Raw genomic sequence first — 20,215 nt, forward strand, 5'->3', positions numbered from 1 at the left:
GTAACCTACAAATTCTTTGGTGGGGGGCGGTGAGGGACCTGGATTAGGGCTAGGGGGGCGCTGGCCCGAAAAAGGTTGAGAAACACTGGTCTAGACGCTGCTTTTCTTAGCAACCTGCCATTCAAAGTTTCCACTAGTTATTTTGAGTATCTGGGGATAAATATCACAAGGGGACCCTAAACTCCTTTTTAAACATAATTTTCTGGATTTAATCAACAAACTTAAATCTATGGTCGACATGTGGAGGCTCCTTCCTCTTTCATTGATTGGCCACGTTAATGTTGTCAAGATGGTGGTCCTCCCGAAATGTACCTATCTTTTTCAGAATATACCCAATTATCTCACTGCTTCCTTTTTTAAGACGATAGATTCCATTATAACCCATTTTGTCTGGGCCGGTAAACATCCTCGAATATCAAAGTCCCACCTACAGAAACCTACTGCTGAGGGTGGTCTAGGCCTTCCTGTTTTCCGATATTATTACTGGGTGTGTAATGCCAGATCCTGGGTTTTCTGGACTCATCTCCATTAGAGAGGTGAGGTGGTTGACTCGCTATTGCCCAAATGGCCGTTGAATGAAAACCTCGCGTCCTTACAACTTACTTCTTCCTCTCTAGCTGCAGTATTGTTTTCCAATCTTTCTTTGTCTTTTCAGTTGCTGAAGGATAATTTTATACTAAAAAATTCATTCATGATTTTGAAGCAGATTAAGAATGTCCTGAATCTCCCTGGTTTTTCCATCTATGCTCCAATTTGTCAGAACTCAGCATTTAAGCCAGGCAATAATATGGATGTAGTTTTTAAGCACTGGTTAAATAAGGGCATAGCTGCTTTTAAGAATTTATACATCAATGGTAACTTTGCTTCCTTCACACAACTCCAGTCAAAATTCGGTCTTCCTTCTAGCCATTTTTTCAGGTACTTGCAAGTTCGAAATTTTGTCAGGCAACACTTTCCCCATTATGACTCCATACCGGTGCAGCATAGTTTCTATGAGCTGATAAATAAGCCCCCTACCTCTAAAAAGCTAATTTCCCAGTTTGTTAATCTTTTCAGTTCATCCCCATCTACTAGGCATATAAAAGAGGCCTGAGCTTCTGATACACTAGGTGAGATTTCGGATGAGCAGTGGGATTTGAGTCGAGAATCAAAACCTGTTCTAGACTGCAACTTATTCAATTCAAAGTTATCCATCGTCTGCACTTTTCTAAAACTAAACTTAATAAGCTTTTTCCCTGTGTCTAACCAAAATGTGACAAATGTAAAGTTGATGATGGGACTTTGGGTCATCTGTTTTGCTCCTGCCCTAAACTTCTGGACTTCTGGTGTAGGATATCTGAATTTTATAGCAATGCTTATGGCAAGCCTTTATGTCCAGATAAGCATTTAATAATTTTGGGTTGCTCTAAATCCTCTCTTACTTTTCCCATGTCTCTACAACAGTCTCTAATGTTTGGTTTAGTGGTAGCAAAGCGGGTTATTTTGCGGCAATGGAAATCTGTGAGGGCTCCCACTTCATGAAATTTTAACTTTCATAAAAAGTAAAAATTTTCATGAAAGTAAAATGTTCGTTTTTGTGGCGCATCTGTATCTTATTTTGAAGGTATATCTAAATGTCACCATAGCGACCAGAGTCAGAGAGTCTTTGGGCAGTGGTCGAGAAGAGATGAGTAAAGCTTGTGAGTCTTAAGTCTGGTTTAGACGGCAAGATTTGAGAATTGTCGGCCAATTCTCCAAACCTCTGTGACCAGAGCTGATAAAAATACAACAGGTTCGATTGGTTTGTGTGTCCAGCCACACGGCAGGAGCAACACACCAGAAGAACCGATTCCACTCACGAACATCCAGATTCCAGAAGACAATCCTGTAAAACCCCCAACATAGCATACGGGAATTTAGAATAACCAAACATAGATGACGATGTAGAAGCAATAGCGATAGATTAGTGAAGAAAAGGCGGTTGATAGTCAATGGGAGCAGCCGCTCTATTTGCTGCACTATGATTTGGAGGTGAGTTATGTTTTTTCATAGTTAAACTTTTTATCTGAATAAACATAATAAACATATGACCTTTACATATAATAATAAACATTTCCACATATCATCTCCGATATCCACCGGACTCTCAATTGAGATATGTCAGCTGTTTGGGATTCCCCTCTGTTCTTACGTCACTGCGCTCTCTCTCTGGCTACCTGTCACATTCAACAGATTGTATTCTCGTTCCCACTCAGGGAAAACCCCACAGGCTGCGATAAAAGGGTCAAGACAACCCAAATTGGGCATATTCAGGCTTTAGCGGGAACACCAACATGCAGAAGCCTTATCTGACGGTTCCCCCAAAACACCAAGAAAAAGAAGAGCGCGACCGAGAGGTGATGAAGAAAAAATCCAAGTCAATAGGGTTTTTTAAAAACTCATATTGGACATGGAACAGAACCATTGTCTCTCTCCGTTTCTCAAGACGTTAGCCAGACGTCTATGGTCCGCCAGAACCTGAACTGATCCGTTGCCGGGGAGTCAGGTGGCGGAAGGGCGAACTTCCTCGCCAGGTGGAGCTAAAACCACAGATAATCCGTACATTACTGATCCTGCACTTTGGGTAAAAACTCTGTGAGCTTACTGGACTGAGCTAGAAGCAGGGAATATGGATGAAGCATCGGAACATCTTTATAAACATTAGAAACAATTCTTCTCCAGATCGTGTTTTGAAAGCTAGCTCAAAGCGGTGAGTACATCCAAACACAGGGTGAGTTATCCTCCATCCACTGTGTTTTGTAATTTAAACAATGGTAAAAGTCAGTGAAGCTTTGAAATGGATTTCCGTGAGTGGAAAAAAGCAACAGAACGATTCAAAAAGAAAGAAAACAGCTAAAGTCACAGAAAATTAGTGCGACTACTCTGCTCGCGCTCAATGTGAAGTTAAAAAAGCGGAACTCGCTTTAGCTTCCAGATAGGAGCAGCAGGAGGAACTGTCCTAATCATAAGGCGAAGGGCCGACTGTACAAATTAGCTCGAGTGCGTCCTGCCTTGCCCTGACTATGGAGTTAGATTTGTTTCACAATTATTCAATCAAAAAAAATCATGTCAAACAAAAAAAGTAGTATTCAGTCACAAAAAAATATCAAACAAAGAAATCTTAACTTTTTAATCATAAAAATAATTTTTTACGAAACAAACATTTTTTAAAGAGTGTAAAAGACTGCTTGCTAGCTTGCTCTAATTACGGGTGTCTCGTCAATTGAATCTTCCTCGGTCAGAAGGAATAGGCATGCAGCTCAGAAGTTTTTTACTGATGGATGTTTTATTGCCACCGAGCCACAGAARCACAGAAAAACACGATGACTTACTCATCTAGATGAAAGACGAACTAAACAAGAAAAACCGAACCGATGCACCATGGGTAACGAACAGATGCACCATGGGTATTGTAGTGCTTAAACGAACAGGTGGACTTTTAACAGCCGCCCCTGTATTTGCAAACAAATGCACTCATAGAAAGTCCACTAGGTTGAAGAAGGGTCCAAATCTTCAGGCACTTCAGGAAGCTCCACCAATTTGGTTACCGGGCGAATGTAGATGCTGTCCTTGACCTTCACCTCAGCAGCTCGAACGACGCCATCCGTCCCAGGGAAAACCTKGGTGATGGTCCCGACGGGCCACAGTCCTCGGGGAAGGTTGGAATCAACAATCATCACAATTTGTCCCACAGCAGTATTATTAGTAGATTTCCTCCATTTCTGTCGTAACTGAAGTCCTGGGAGGTAGTCCTGGATGAAGCGTTTCCAAAAATGGTCACTGACGACCTGACTGTGTTGCCATCTCCTCTTGGACAGGGCATCATGAGGACCATACACTGCTTGTGGTAGTCCTGCATCCCGCCGCCCCATTAACAGAAGGTTTGGTGTGATGGGTCCAGGTCAGCCACGTCAGAGGAGGCATAACCGAGAGGTTTAGAGTTAAGGATGCCTTCAACCTCTATGAGAGCTGTTAGAAGCACTTCCTCTGCCACATCCTGGTCTTTCAGGACAACTTGTAAAGCTGATTTGACTGACCTGATTTCCCTCTCCCAGGCTCCCCCAAAGTGAGGAGCATGCGGCGGGTTGAAGTTAAAGTTGATGGTCTGTTTGGTCAACTGTTGCTGCAGCATTGGGGACATGTTTCCAAAGGCGCTCTGCAGTTCTTTATGGCCTCCCCTGAAATTGGTGCCTCTGTCGGACCACAGCTCGTATGGCTTCCCCCGGCGAGCAATAAACCTGCGTAATGACATCAGGAAAGAGTCGGTGTCGAGGCTAGGGAGGAGATCCAAGTGAACACATCGAGTGGTAAGACATTTGTAGATGATCCCCCASCGTTTCTCTCTTCGACGTCCAATCTTAACTAGGTACGGTCCAAAACAGTCTACGCCTGTAGACCAGAATGGGGGTTTGTAAAGTCTCAAACGAGCTGAGGGAAGGTCAGCTATCTTTGGTGTGGATGGTAAGGCGCGCCATCTCCTACAGTCTATGCACTGGTACTGGTGTTTCTTAACGGCCTGTCGACCTCTGAGGATCCAATAGGTGCGTTGTATCTCTGCATAGAGTCTCTCTGCACCTGGGTGAAGCAGTTGAGCATCGTAGTGCTTTATGATGAGACGAGTCAAAGGATGATCAGGAGCTAACACAACTGGATGGATGCTGTCATCCAAGCTATAGATGTAGACATCTATAGCTTGGCGCAGGCGGCCTTCAACTCTGATCAGTCCACTGAGGCTGTCATACTCAGGGGAAAGAGCACTAAGACGACTGCTGGGGCGCACAGTGTCACCTGCTTGAAGGGCTTGGACCTCTTCTGGGAAGCTGTCCTTTTGTGCAGAGCGAAGCAGCTGAGTCTCTGCCGCTTGACGCTCAGCAGCAGTGAAGGAGGTGGCAGCCGCCCCATACAGGGATTGATGAGTGGCCAGAACCAGGTCCTCTAACGATGTGCTCTGTGCAGGATCTGGCAGACCTTGAGATATAGATGTGAAGCTACAGAAAGTGGTCTTTCGGAGTTCTTCACTGCCACAATCTGGGAACTCTGTCGGGGATTTCGGCCAGGTGTCAGGAGTCTGTGTGAGGAAGTGGGGGCCTTGTGACCAATGGCTGGAGATGGTGAGCTCTGACAGCGAATTCCCTCTTGTGATGTCATCAGCTGGATTTTCATCAGAATTGACATAACCCCACTGCTCTGAGGAGGTCAACTCCTGTATTTCACAAATCCGAGTCCCAACAAAAACTTTGTACCTGCAGGACCTGGACTGGATCCACTGCAGCACTGTAGTAGAATCCGTCCACAGATAGACAGAGTTCAGGGGTAGTGAGAGTTCTGTTTGGAGCACTTTGGCTAGTTGGGCTCCCGTCAACGCAGCACACAGCTCCAGTCGGGGAATCGACACCTGTTTGCGGGGTGCAACCCTTGAGCATGCCATGATGAATGAGGTGGAGATGTGTGCCTGTTGCTCTGTGACTCTCAGATAGGCAACAGCTCCATAGGATTTCTCAGAGGCGTCACAGAAGATGTGGACCTCGTTTGTAGTACCACTGATGCTGTGAGGACTGTAGCAGCGAGGGATGATGATGTGCTGGAGAYTAGACAGTTCTTCTTCCCATTCGAGCCARCACTGAAGCAGACTTCCTTCTATGGGCTCATCCCATCCTCTCTCTGTATTCCACAGGGCCTGCACAATGAGCTTTGCTCTTGTGGTGTAAGGRYAGATATAACCCARTGGGTCATACTKACTGGCTAKCACCTTATAAATATTGCGCAACRTGACAGTCGTGTAAGACACTGGSCGATGCTTGTATCCCAGGACATCAGTTGGGCAGTGCCAGCTGAGACCCAATGTTGACTCCTGTGGATCAAGGCYTTTGAAGTTCAACCACAGTTCACAGCTTTCTGACCTGGCYGTGCTGGGCAGATGGKCAACCWCCTCAGGTAGGTTGCTGGCCCACTGTCTTATCTCAAATCCACCTTGGAGGAGTAACTCTCTCATCCTGTCAATGAGCAACTTGGCCTCCTGTGGGTCAGAAAGGGACTGTAGACAGTTGTCCACATAAAAGGCTGTGTGGACGGATTCATAGATGTCCTCATGAGTGTCTTGGTGCTCCTTCACGTGTCTCTGAAGGGCAAACGTAGCACAACAGGGGCTACACGTTCCAAAAGGCAAGACTCTCCACTCATATACATCGGGGAGCCTCTCTGTTTCACCATCTCTCCACAGGAACCGTAGCAGAGGACAGTCTTCAGGGAGCAGGCGGATCTGGTGAAACATGGCTTTTATGTCTCCGCTCACTGCCACAGGATACTAACGGAATCGAAGGAGTACACCCAGTAGCGTAGGTCCCAGTGGAGGGCCTGGCAGGAGGTAGCTATTAAGGACGGTGCCCTGGAACTCAAATGAGCAATTAAAGACCACCCGAGCCTTGTTGTTATGATGTACCATATGGTGTGGCACGTACCACGATTCAGTAGAACTGTGAATCTCTTCTGGAGTCAGGTTCACCACGTAACCAGAATAAACCAACTTCTTAATCTCCTGATTGTATGTGAGGGCTAGGTCTGGATGTTTAATCAGCTTCTGCTCTGTGGACCTCAGCAGGCTTTTAACCGCTTCTGGAAGGACGTGCATCCGAGGGAAGTCCTTCTTCCTCAGCAGAGGGGTGGCATATCTCTCCACGCCATCCACTGGAATCCGGATGGTCTTAGCCTCTAGCATGGCTATGGCTTCTCTGTCCTCCTTCGAGCGTGTGACCTCCTTCTCAGGTCTATGTATGGGAGCGTCCAGTTGCCACAGACGTTGAACGTCCTGACGCAGGGCCTCAGCAGGAGAAAGGCATGATATATTCAGGCAGTGCATCTCTCCCTGCTGTGTAGGCATACTACTGCTTGGACCTTGGATGGCCCAACCCAGCTTAGTACAAACAGCGACAGGTCCACGGGCTGGGCCATGCCTGACTGGACGGACAGGAGTTATGAGGTGAGCATTGTCTGAACTGATTAACACTAGAGGCTGTATTTGGTTGAATCCCTCTAGCTGCACTTGCTGTAAGTGGTGATACTTCTCCTTTAAGAGCTCCACTGGACACGACTGTTCAGCTAGGCTGAGCTGCTGAGCAGTAAAGGCATGTGTTATTTTATAACGCAGTTTCGGTTGGGCCTTCGGGGACACTTGGAATGAGACGTAGCCTCCCTTTATCTGGATCACATCTTGACGGATAGTGCGCAGAGATAGAGTTTCCTCCTCTGGTGATAAGCCTAATAACTCCACACGCTTGGTTAATGCACCACTGGTCTCCTTCATGGTGACTTGCATCTCATTCATCGTTTCTAAAACTCTGCCCCATACTGCCTCCATCTTGTCCCATCTTTGCTTCTTATCCTTATCAGGTTCGTCTGAGCCACTGCTTGCTGACGATTCTGACTCCTCTGGATCAGGTAGGTCATGCTCATATTCCGCCAGATGTCCTGGAAGCTTCCTGCTCCTGCGTGGACGGGGACTATGCCTGTGACTCTCCTCCTGAGAAGTGTTGTCTTGTAAAGTCGCCATGTTGTTGATTCAACCAACGAGCTCCGGCTCGAAGGACCACTTGTAAAAGACTGCTTGCTAGCTTGCGCTAATTACGGGTGTCTCGTCAATTGAATCTTCCTYGGTCAGAAGGAATAGGCATGCAGCTCAGAAGTTTTTTACTGATGGATGTTTTATTGCCACCGAGCCACAGAARCACAGAAAAACACGATGACTTACTCATCTAGATGAAAGACRAACTAAACAAGAAAAACCGAACCGATGCACCATGGGTAACGAACAGATGCACCATGGGTATTGTAGTGCTTAAACGAACAGGTGGACTTTTAACAAAGAGTTTTTTTTATTTTCTATTGAAATCACTGATCTTTGTTTGAAACTTTTATTTTTGCATATCAGAATTTTTGGTTGACAGCCTAAGTTTTTTTTTAAGCTCCTATTTTTTGGTTGAACTAAAATAATTTCAAAAATCTAAATTAAAACAAAATTGCAATTAGGTGATGTATTGATAAACCGAGCAGATATTTAAGATTTACATGCTTACATTCTCGCCTAAAAACGTTGTACCAAATCACGTTGTGTCATTTAAAGTGTTATATAGCTAAATAATTTGTCGCTCTTCACCGCCAATGACGCTCTGCCTAAACGCCCAGTTGGAACCCGCAATGAATTATGGAATATCGTGGGCCGTGAAAGATACACCGGACCCATCTTTCAAATCTGGGGAAAAGAAGGACGCATTTGAAGGAGTCTTTGGCCATTTCTCAATACTCAAGAACGCAAGCACGTTATTGAGTTCTTGGCAAGAACGTACCCGCAAGAACAGTTGAAAGTTCGTACTTACCGAGTTCACAAGGACGCAGTATGCTAGTTCGCCAATGGAGTATATGCCACGGACTTCCGTTTCAGCACTTCCGCATTTTTTTGCCACATAGAATGCTTCCGGGGCACAGGCAAGAGTATGTTAACAATGGCTCCTCGGTCGCTGCAGGACTATTAATGATGCTCATAGAATTATTCAGACATCCTGAAACGCTCCAACAACAACAACAAAGGATTTAAGCTGGGTGTGTCAAACTTCACAATAACTTCGAAGGTAAGTTAAAAAATCGTTTGTATTCACCATAATGCCTCGTGTGACGTATCTAACAGGGACAAGCTTACAAAGGTGCTATGTAAACGTTAAGTGTTTTATCTGTGCAGTGTGCAATCAACATATCTATGCTGTATATATAGATATAGATATATCTATATAAACATATAGATATATCTATATTGTGCCCAAGCTATCAGTCAAAGCTGAAGTTAGCTTCCGAATGTAGCATCTAATTAGAAAAATAGCTAGAGGGCGATTACACTTAATTTTTCACTATCTTGAGCAGTTGTCCCCAAACTACGGCCTGCGGGCCGAATTCGGCCCGCCCCCACATTTGGTCTGGCCCCCTGAACAATAACAGAGAGCATTCAGATTTTTTTTCATATACCGTATTTTCCGGACTATAAGCCGCTTATATGTGGATTTTTCTTCAACCACCAGGGGGCTCTTTAGCAGGAAGTGAATAACTGGAAGTCAAAATTGGAAATAGAAGAAAGCAACCATTAAAACGGAATTAGGTTTTAATAGGATTGAAATTTGAGAATGTTGTTGATCAGTTAAACAGCATTTAGGGACAAAAGATATATATATATTTTTTTTAAATAAAGATAAACACATGGATGAGTTTCTCTAGATCGTGCTGAGACATAAGTCCTCTCTCAGAACTCTGTCCCGAACTGCAGGGCTTCGGTGATGGGACACAGAATGTGAATGGTAAGTAATCTAAACAAAATGACACCGTTTAGCAGCTTCTAAAGTGTCCACCCTGTTTCAAAGAAGAAATCTTACACAACTTATGACGACAGTCACATATTTTGTCTGCTGCGATCCCCGGTAGCATATTGTGCTAGCTAATGTTAGCACTAGGCAAAGTTCATAAACTAGGCTTGTTTAATATTCGCCTGTCTTTATGTTGAATTCGTTAACCAGCGCCCCTCTTTCGAGTGGCATTAAGCGTGGGAAATACCAAATGTATCTGGAGAAAATATGTGTTAAAAACTGTTGTGTAATCCTCTGTGTGTATGTGTGTGATAACTAGCATTGAAGCTAAAGTGGGAAAACAGCGGATCGTTGCACCAATGTTATTAGGTCCATGTTAATCTGCACCACACGTCAAGTGACTGTGCAAATTAGTGTTGCTTAAAAAAATCTTAGACTCAACCAAAAACTTTGACACTTTGACTTAACATTTTTTTTTGTTTCGTAAAAAAATATTTTTATGATTAAAAAGTTTTTAAGATGTTAGAATTTTTTTTTTTTTTATTGAATGCTACTTTTTCGTTTGACATGATTTTTTTTTTTGATTGAATAATTGTGACTAATTGTGAAACAAATCTACCCAGCTAGCATTGAATGTTTGGAGCATGTCCGCTAAACGTTGTCTTGAACGTCCACCGAACGTCCGTTGATTACGTTTGCTCGACGTCCAAATGAAATCAGAAGAACGTCCACCGGACTCAAAATTGACCACCATTAGACTTTCTGCAGACTTTCATTTGCATGTCCGTTGATTACTTTCAGCGGACTTTTGCATTTTATTCCAAAATCAAAAGCTATATAATGGTTATGCTAGGTCCCTGGAAATGCTAACATAGCAATTTTATTGGAATGCAAGGTTTTCATGAGGAACAGTTGTCTTCCATAACCATAGGATGTTAATCCAATGTTTTAACAAATTGTAGAAAAGGAAAGCTGGCCCCACACTTCAGTTTTCACATGAAATGGTTGTCTTTGTTTCCAAGACATATTAATATAATCTAATAAATTGTAAAATCGATGGCAACCACTTAAAAATACTTGGCAAAAATGTATTAATTTTATAGTATTAACATTAAAGACTACCCACAACAAAATATGATAAAAAATCAAAGCAAAGTCAGCAAAGTAACCCGGTGCTTAAAAATATAATTTTAAAAGAAATATTTACACCAGAACTTATTTTATGAGCGTTGACACATGCACAAAATAATAATAATAAAAAAACAAAACAAAAAAACAAACTAGACAACCTTGAGCCTTCTTTGGTACAGCCCCTGAAAAACAGACAAAAAATATATATTTTAAACTGAGACATGAATTATTCATGGTTTTATGAAACAGAACGTTTCATTGGCTACAGAGACACATGCATAACAAAGTCCAGCTATAGAATAATATACAACAATTGACAATTTTAGACTGGAAGGCACATGAGATTCTGCGACAGACTGGCAACCTGTCCAGGGTGACCCCGCCTCTCGCCCCGAACGTTAGCTGGAGATAGACACCAGCAACCCTCCTGACCCCACTAGGGACGAGGGTGTATAGAAAATGGATGGGTGAGATTATACTTACTAAATATTTCAGTCACCAAGAGCTGGTGAGCAGAAAGACTTCTCTCTCCACCCAATCTGAATAGATCTCTGCTGCTCTGCTTGGTGGTTTGAGAGGATTTTGGATAAAATGTTGCTGACAGCACATCAGGTCCCTCGGAGAGCCAGCTAAAAAAGTAACAGAGAATTTAAAAGTTAATATTTAAACAGTACTACACCTGATGGAAGGAAAGAATAATGTGAAGAGAGAGGCTAATTATGTTTTCAAAAAATTATACATACCATTTATTTCTGAACAGCTCCTGATTCCAGTTTTTGGTTCAGGACTTCTAACTTCTCTGCAGTGGAGGCTGGAAGGCCGAGCTCATCCAGTGAGTCCATCTCTTCAGCAGAACCAGTGACAGTCGGGTCAGAACGACTCGCAGCATCCCGAGGTTTCCCCGGCAAACTTCTTCACCTCCTTAAGGCTATGAAGACGTTACACAGAATGCTTCAGTCTGCAAAGAATGATAAAAACCCCCGCTGTAATGTAAAATAATAATTACAATGTAGACTGGGGGTCTTCAGCCCTGCAGGTCAGGACCCTCTGTCCTGCTTTAGATGAGTCTCTGCTGCAGCTCACCTGGATTAACGCAGGAAAACTAAAACAGACAAAACTCCCACCACACAAACCTTTATTTGCATTTAACTCTCTTATTCATGTCGTCAACTAATCAAATCCAAAAATGCCTTACATCTATAAATAATTAAATTAAAAATATGATACATACACAAAGTGTAGTCATTGTTTTTACATGTTGGTTAAATTTACCTGGTAGAGGAATTTCCAGTTGAAGGGAGTTGGTTAGTGGATTTGCTGGTTGGACTAAACAGCTATAGGTGAACACAGAGCAGCTGGTGGATGAGATGGTGAAGGTGGAGGACAGGTGGGAGTGAAGATGGAGGACAGGTGGTAGTGAAGGTGGAGGATAGGTGGGAGGCTGTGGCTGCTGGTCATGGGGTAGATTTTCTGGATCTGTGGCTTTTCCTCAGAAGTAATTGCTTTGCGAGATTCACAGCTGTATCTATGGCAGAGCCTCCAGCTAGAGTTTTTTACCAGCTACAATTTGTTTTCAAGATCAAACATCAGTTTTCACCTTTATCTAAACAAAGTGGAAGCAGAGCTTCTCCTCCAATGGCCTGAACTCATGGTATTTTATGGCTCATCACAGATCAGTGTGAAGCTGGAACTTCTCCTGATTCCTTCTCACACAGACAGAGGACAGATCAAAAGATTTAGCAGACAATCTGCTATAGCTACAGGTAACCTAAAGATTAGTCCAAAAACTATATTTAGGCTATTTCAATCAAGACATGTTGCTAAGTTTTAAAACTAGCATGTGTTGAATTTATTTTATTAATATGTACAAACAAATACAATAAAACCTGCGTTAAAAAAAAGTTAAGTGGCATCAATTTTAATACAGTGGGTTTTCAGAAGACACTATCAAAATCAGCCACTGCTTAAAAATCAAATTTAAAAATGTAATAAAAAATATATATTTACACCCTTACATGCCCAACCCTCCCTCCCCCAAAAAACAGACTGGAGGTGAGGGGGAGCCTTGACCGTTCTTAAAATTGTTTTGTTCCCGTCCGCTGGTGTGTATGTAAATGTGATGGTGCAGTTTTTCCTAAGATGTGACATGGTCATCTCCCTTAGCTGCTGCGGTGGCACAAAAGTCTTTGCGATTCCTTGAATGCTTTAGATTTCCATGTCCTGCAGTGACTCTGCTCCGTGGCTCTTTCGTACAGCTCCTAAAAAAGGCATACAAATAAAAAAAAGATAATGAGTGGTGTGCAAGACAAAATAGGAAAAGTACTTGTGTCACCAAGTATCACCTACATTTATTTCACACAGGATGTCTTGAAAACCAATCTGGCACAAATTTTGAGGATAAAAAGGACACAGACTTATACTTACTAAATATTACAGTCAGCAACTGCTTGTGAGCAGACAAACTTCTCTTTCCCTTCCACCCTAGGAAGCTGTACTGCTGTGCCAGACTGTTCAAGATGATTTTAGGCAACATGTTGTAAACTGTCGCTCTCAAATCCTTCCCTCCAATAAAAGCCAAGGTATTTACCTAAAAAAGTAACACAAAGAACTTAAGTCAATTTTTACATAGTATTGCACCTAACAGAAGATTACTGTGAAGAGAAAGACTAATTAAATGTATTAAGTATTATACATACTAATTTTTTTCTAATAGTTCCTGACTCCAACTGATTGTTCAGAGCTTCCAACTCCTCTGGAGTAGAGGCTGGAAGGCAGAGCTCATTCAGTGACTCCAAATCTTCAGCAGAAGAAGTGGGAGTCGGAATCGGCAGGAAAAAACCTGATTGGCACATCTCTAATATATTCAGTAAAGCACATTGTAATTTTGCCTCATTCATGCTGTCATATTATTAACTAATAAGATCCAAAAATGCCTTGCATTTACAAATAAAAAACAACTAAAATATGATTATATACACACTCAAAATGTGCTCACTTTATGTGTAACATCTTAGTAATTTACCCAATAGAGGACTTCCCAATTGATGGGAGTTGGTTGATGGAGGAACTGGATGCATTGCACGGGCGACAGGAGTAGACTGTGAAAGTGGTTTACACCAGAAGGTGTAAGCGGCATGATGGACTTTTGCCTTGAATTTGGTGGCACCGGTGGCTTAGGAGCAGCTGGGGGCTGTGGGAGGCCTTTTCTTGGTTTGAGTCTTTCCTCCTCATCATCAGAATGAACCAGAGTACGGCTGTGAAAAAAAAAAGAAAAAAAAATCAAACTTCAATGTGATTTTTTTTTTCTATTAAAGCAAGTTGTGTGTCTTAATATCTACATTTTGAATGACTTATAATACTGTAGAGAATACAACTTATATCCATGTTGTTTCCTAAAACAACATTCATTGAAGCACAAAGCAGCCCAATTCAAGGATTAAAAGGACTAAGAAAACTTACTTTCTTTTTCTTTTCCTCCTCCCCTCCTGTACTTCTGTTTTCATCTCTGTGTCAAGGTTTGACACTTCTTCGGCCAGGAGACATTTTTGTCTTGCCTTTAGGTAGTCATCTGAAATTGATAGTAAAAAGTAATTATTGATTTAATGAAATGAACTAAAGCAGACGTGAATGCAGCAGGTGAATGTGTTTGTGAATGAATGACTGTAGTGCAAAGCATTTTGGAGTCCTCTGGACTTGATAAAGCACTATTCAAATACAGGCCATTTACCATTTTACAATAGAATGAATAACAGCACTTACCATTACGATAGAGAATCTTGATCTCATATGCATTCCACTCTGATGGGTCTCCAACTTTCACCCTCTTTCTGGCCATCTTTTCTGCCATCATATTACTGTAATTGCTACATGGCCACCAACAGAGCTTATCATCACCATGGATTCAGGATGATGCCACAATGTCTACCTCTGTTATGATCTGTTCTTCTCCATTAACAAGTTCTTTGCATAGGAATTCCACCACAACATAAGCCAACTGAGTTTTGTTTAAAAAAACAAAACTCAGTTGGGGCTTGGGATACAAGGTTCTGAGTCCCTTTGTTTTTGTCAATCTTTCCCCATGTCTGCAATGTGACCCCCACTCTCTGTTACAAAGCCAGAAAAAAAGTTCTGTGCTTCTCACAGAAAGCACAAACAGGAGAATACTCAAAGAATGACAACATGACACTGAGCAGAAACCAAAGGGCCTGCATGAAAAATGCCACTTAAACACGTCTTAATAGAAAGCCAAAGTTCCAAAATAACTCCAACCCCCCAAAAATAAATTAGTATCAAGGGCTGGAAATTTTAATTATTTGGATTAGCGTTTGATAACGAATGCAGCAGAGGAAGAGCCAGAAATGTGGGCTTACTTTCTTCAGGGCACATTTACATATGATGTCACTAGCTCTGACTAGTATCTGCTCTGGCCTCAGGTGGGACACCCTATAAATTGACAAAGTCCTAGAACTCACTGGGTAGGTGAAGTAACCACTACACTTGCCAAACAACTGAACAAGCACAAACCACTTGTCACCCGACATAATGATATTTTGAACCAAACCAACCTGTCCATTCACCTGCACACAATTATCTCCATCTGCAGATTTTATGCATCCCAAGTCCAAGTGCAGTTTTCTGTACTGCTCATAAGCAAGCACACTGCCACCCAAAGGCAGTGGACCATCAAAATGCTGCCCTTTTGCCACATTCACCTCTGGCAAATCAACATGGGACTTTTTTTTCTCCGATAGTCTCCTTATGATTTGTGACAAGACATAATTTGGTTTCCTAAGCATACGCTTCATTTTTCCAAGAAAATTCTCAAAAGGAAATGCTGAAATATTTTCTAAACAATCATGCAAGAAAACTTCGTCTGGTAAGTGAATGAGGCCATGAACATTATAAACCAAGTTTCGCCTCCCATACAAAAGGCCAAATTGCTCAACAAACTGAACCAGAAGTTGACGTGCAAACTGACAATAGTCCATGCACAGTGCTGGTGATGGCAAGTAACGCATTGCTACTGAAGTTCTGGTACACTGCATCATCAAGCACGTTCTTCAAAGCAACAGGCCCAGTGTACAGCAGAAACTGCCTGAGCTCAGTGGCTTTCCACCTATCTACATCCCAAAGAGTCCGTGGTTTACGTGCAAATTCCACAGGAACTACAGTCTTCAACAAGTCCATCGACTTTGAAATGGCACTGATCTGAGTGGGACCAAGACGAGTAGCACCAGAGCCAGATTTTCACAAGACAATCAGTTTTCTCATGACACACAAACAGACTAAATGCATGTAGTCTAAGGGAAATTGAGTCACAATACCTATCCCAAGAACATTCCAATGACAAGGACCTGTGTGGTGTTCATCATCTTTATCCATCATTACAAAATCTCCATCTTCTCTCAGGTCAGCATCAGTTTCAGGTAATGTCATTCTTTTTTATTTTTTTTTCCAAGTATCTTTATTGGAATTTTACAGTTAAGACAAACCGTTTAAACATTTAACAAAGAATGCCAGTGATGATAGAAGTTTGGTTCAAGTCACAATGAAATACACAACACAAAACAAGAACAACAAAATGTCTCTCACATTCTTAGTTCCAATGTAACCCATCGCATAATCYACACCTCATMCGTATACTGAGATATTTACTTCAGCAGTGTATGTCCTCCAATAGAATTGTCTTTCGGAACTGCAGTGAACATAATCTTCAGTCATTTGCGCCGTCCTCCAAGAAGTTCAGATGTTGGACATACCTAATAAAGGGATTCCATATGAATTCAAACAGATTCTGTTTACCCTTTAATACATATGTAATCTTTTCCAGAGGGAGGGTGGATGTCATCTGCTGCAACCACAGGTTTATAGTCGGTCTATGKGTCTTTCCCCAGAAAAGTGATATACATCTTTTTGCATTGAGCAGACCTAAGTTTATAAAAGTTTGTTCGTTTTTAGTATAATTATGTTTTTCTGGGCATAGTCCAAACACAAACAGCTTCGGATCCATAATTATTTGTTTGGAAATAATTTTCTCAATTGCATCTTTTACCTCTTTACAAAACAATATAATACTCCTACAGTACCAMACACAATGAATCCAAGTTCCTCTATCCCCTGTACACTTTGGACATACATCCGATATTTCCCCATTATATCTGTTGAGGTCCACTGGTGTTATATCAACCCACATTAACCATTTGAATTGGATCATTTTAAGCGCAGTGTTCATAGAGCTGGTATGGGCCAGTTTGCATGCTGTTTGCCACTCTTCCTCAGATAACTCTAACTGTAAATCGTCCTTCCAAGCTTTAAGTCTGTCATGAGATCCCTCAGATATGTGCAACATCAGTGAGTGATAGAACTCTGATATAATACCTTCCTTTAAACTATCCCTTAACATTTTTTCTAAAGCTGATTTGGCAGGTTTAGCCAGAACATTATTTTGACTCGTTCTTATGAAGTTTCTGAGTTGANCAGACCTAAGTTTATAAAAGTTTGTTCGTTTTTAGTATAATTATGTTTTTCTGGGCATAGTCCAAACACAAACAGCTTCGGATCCATAATTATTTGTTTGGAAATAATTTTCTCAATTGCATCTTTTACCTCTTTACAAAACAATATAATACTCCTACAGTACCAMACACAATGAATCCAAGTTCCTCTATCCCCTGTACACTTTGGACATACATCCGATATTTCCCCATTATATCTGTTGAGGTCCACTGGTGTTATATCAACCCACATTAACCATTTGAATTGGATCATTTTAAGCGCAGTGTTCATAGAGCTGGTATGGGCCAGTTTGCATGCTGTTTGCCACTCTTCCTCAGATAACTCTAACTGTAAATCGTCCTTCCAAGCTTTAAGTCTGTCATGAGATCCCTCAGATATGTGCAACATCAGTGAGTGATAGAACTCTGATATAATACCTTCCTTTAAACTATCCCTTAACATTTTTTCTAAAGCTGATTTGGCAGGTTTAGCCAGAACATTATTTTGACTCGTTCTTATGAAGTTTCTGAGTTGAAGGTATTTAAAGAAGTGTTTTTTATCTAGGTGGAATTTTTGTTGCAGATCCTGAAAACTCATTAGTATGTCTGAGTCTGATACATAAAGATCCCGAATCATCTGGAGTCCTTTGTTTTTCCATGCTTTAAAGGTTAAGTCTGCTCTACCAGGTACAAAAAATTGGTTACCCCACACTGGGCTGAACAGAGACAAGCAGTGTGGCTCATTAAATTTTTTTTTTTACATCTCTCCATACGCTTATCATGTTTTTGAGAAATGGATTTTTAGTATGTTTCAAAATGTGATACTGAGTCTGAATAGAAGTATGAAGGGAGAGTCACTTTTAAATCCTGATTCTCCATGTCAACCCAGTGCGGCGACTGTTCACTGTAATAAAACATCATAGATCTTAACTGCACAGCATAGTAATACAAGTGAAAATTCGGGCAGTTCAAGCCTCTACGGTCATAAGGAAGATATAGTAAAGACAAACGRAGTCTGGATTTTCTGTTGTTCCACAAAAAACGTAACATCTTCTTCTTTATTTGGGAGAAGAATTCAGGAGGAGGAGGAAGAGCAACATTCTGAAATATGTAAAGTAACTTGGGCAGTATATTCATTTTTATTGTATTTATTCTCCCAATCATAGACATTGGTAGAGACATCCATCTTTCAAATGAATTGTCTACTTCATTTAATATGTGATTGTAGTTGGTCGTAGCTACCCATTCCAGATCTGACGAGATGTCTATCCCCAAATATTTAAATTCATTTACCATCTTAAACTGTAATACACTTGATGTTGGGCTAATTTTTTCATTTGCATTTAATAAAATAATTGAAGATTTGGTTCTGTTTATCTTGTATCCAGATATCCAACTAAATGATTTAATTATTTCCAAAATAATTTGTATTGACTGACTTAATTTTGATATGAAAAGGACCACATCGTCCGCRAACAAGGAAATCCTATGTTCTGTAGGTCCGACAGTGATTCCACTAAGATGTGGGTGTGAGCGAATAGCAATAGCAAATGGCTCTATTGCCAGAGTGAATAGTAAAGGMGACAATGGGCAACCCTGTCTGCAGCCCCTATTGATCTTTATTGATCTAGATATATTCTTGTTAGTTATTATTTCAGCTGAGGGATTGTTGTATAATATTTTCAYCCATTTTACAAAATTATTACGACAGTCAAATTTTTCCATAACTTGAAAAAGATATTCCCAGTGAACCCTATCAAATGCCTTTTCGGCATCTAGTGATAAAAGAGCAGAATCTGAGGTACCTCTATTATAATGAATTATGTTTAGTACTCGCCTCAAGTTATGAAAACCCTGCCTCCCGGAAATGAATCCATTTTGATCTCGATCAATTGATTTTGGGAGCACCTTTTGTAAACGTCGTGCTAACAGCTTGGAGATTATTTTTAGATCTGAATTTAGTAAACTAATGGGCCTAAAATTCTCACATTTGTTTGGAGATCTGCCTGGCTTTGGCAAAAGGATAACCATGGCAGCGTTCATTGAGGGGGGGAGATAGTTTGAATGGAAAACGTCTTGAAACATATCTAATAGTGGGGTCAAAAGTCTATCTTTAAACGTCTTGTATAAATCTATTGGGAGACCATCTGGTCCCGCTCTTTTCCCTGATTTCATATCMTTAATGGCTTGCCCTMGCTCTTCTTTCGTAATTTCTAGATCCAAGTTTTCCTTGTCTTCCTCTGAAAATTTTGGTRTATTTAAATTTCTAAGGAATTGATTTATGTCTTCCGATTTGATGTTTATTTGTGCCTTATACAATTCTTCATAGTAGTCCTTAAAGGCTACATTAATTTCTTGAGGATCATGCAAAATTTGTCCATTTGCTATAATAGATGTAATTGGTTGTTTAGTTTCCAATTGTTTTATTTGCCATGCCAGTAACTTGCCTGCTTTATTGCCCTGTTCATAGAATGTTTGCCTGAGTCGCAACAAACTTGATGCCGCCCTTGAAGCTGAGTATTTATCATATTCTGCTCTCAAAGCCAATAATTCATTTTCTAATTGTTTATTTCCTCTATTTGCTTTAGCTTGGATTAACCTTATTTTATCTTCCAATTGTGTTCGAGTTCTTTCAGTTTGTTTCGTTTTAGACGCTGTGTAACTAATAATGTGACCTCTGAGGTAGGCCTTAAAATCTTCCCATTTTGGACATGCTGTCGTTTCTGAAGTATTAAATTGAAAGAATTCGTCTATTTGTTTCCCTAAATATTTCACAAAGTAACCATTTTCTTGTAACCATTTATGCTGGAACTGCCATCTCGGCGGGTCTCTCTTTAATTGGTCATCTCTATAAACCAAGCAACATGGGGGGGAATGTCATTCTTAGTTCACAATGAACACCACTCTGCTTACACTTGTCACAACCAAAATAACCAGTATGACCCTTTACACATTTCACAAATGACCGTGCAGGGGCATCACAAATTACTGTGGAAATTTGCAATTGGTAACAATGACCAGCAAACTGCTGGGAACATCTCACGGAGTCCCCTTTGAGACAGAGCTTCAACTCTAATCTCCAGCAGAACTTCGAGCAGGTCTCGGGGGAGATGGGGGACATTGAGTCTGAGTGGACCATGTTCCGTACCTCCATTGCCGAGGCGGCCTATCGGAGCTGCGGCCGCAAGGTTGTTGGTGCCTGTCGCGGCGGCAACCCTCGAACCCGTTGGT

The 20,215-nt window shown here is 41.3% G+C and overlaps 2 protein-coding genes across 6 annotated transcripts in view; one reads left to right on the forward strand and one right to left on the reverse strand.

Annotated features, from left to right (window-relative positions):
• The window catches only part of LOC103478802 (glutamate receptor, ionotropic, kainate 2), a 561,179-nt gene that overhangs the window by 205,982 nt on the left and 334,982 nt on the right, over positions 1-20,215 (forward strand). The gene's annotated exons all lie outside the window — the stretch shown is intronic.
• LOC108167023 (uncharacterized) lies at positions 12,580-14,836 on the reverse strand. Its single transcript, XM_017309434.1, has 5 exons — positions 14,250-14,836; positions 13,950-14,058; positions 13,513-13,744; positions 12,915-13,077; positions 12,580-12,748 (listed from the first exon to the last, which is right to left on the reverse strand). The coding sequence occupies exons 1-5, from the start codon at positions 14,338-14,340 to the stop codon at positions 12,696-12,698; spliced, it is 648 nt and encodes a 215-aa protein (XP_017164923.1). The 5' UTR covers positions 14,341-14,836; the 3' UTR covers positions 12,580-12,695.

Source organism: Poecilia reticulata, linkage group LG16 (assembly GCF_000633615.1).
Source record: "Poecilia reticulata strain Guanapo linkage group LG16, Guppy_female_1.0+MT, whole genome shotgun sequence".
Taxonomy (NCBI): Eukaryota; Metazoa; Chordata; class Actinopteri; order Cyprinodontiformes; family Poeciliidae; genus Poecilia; species Poecilia reticulata.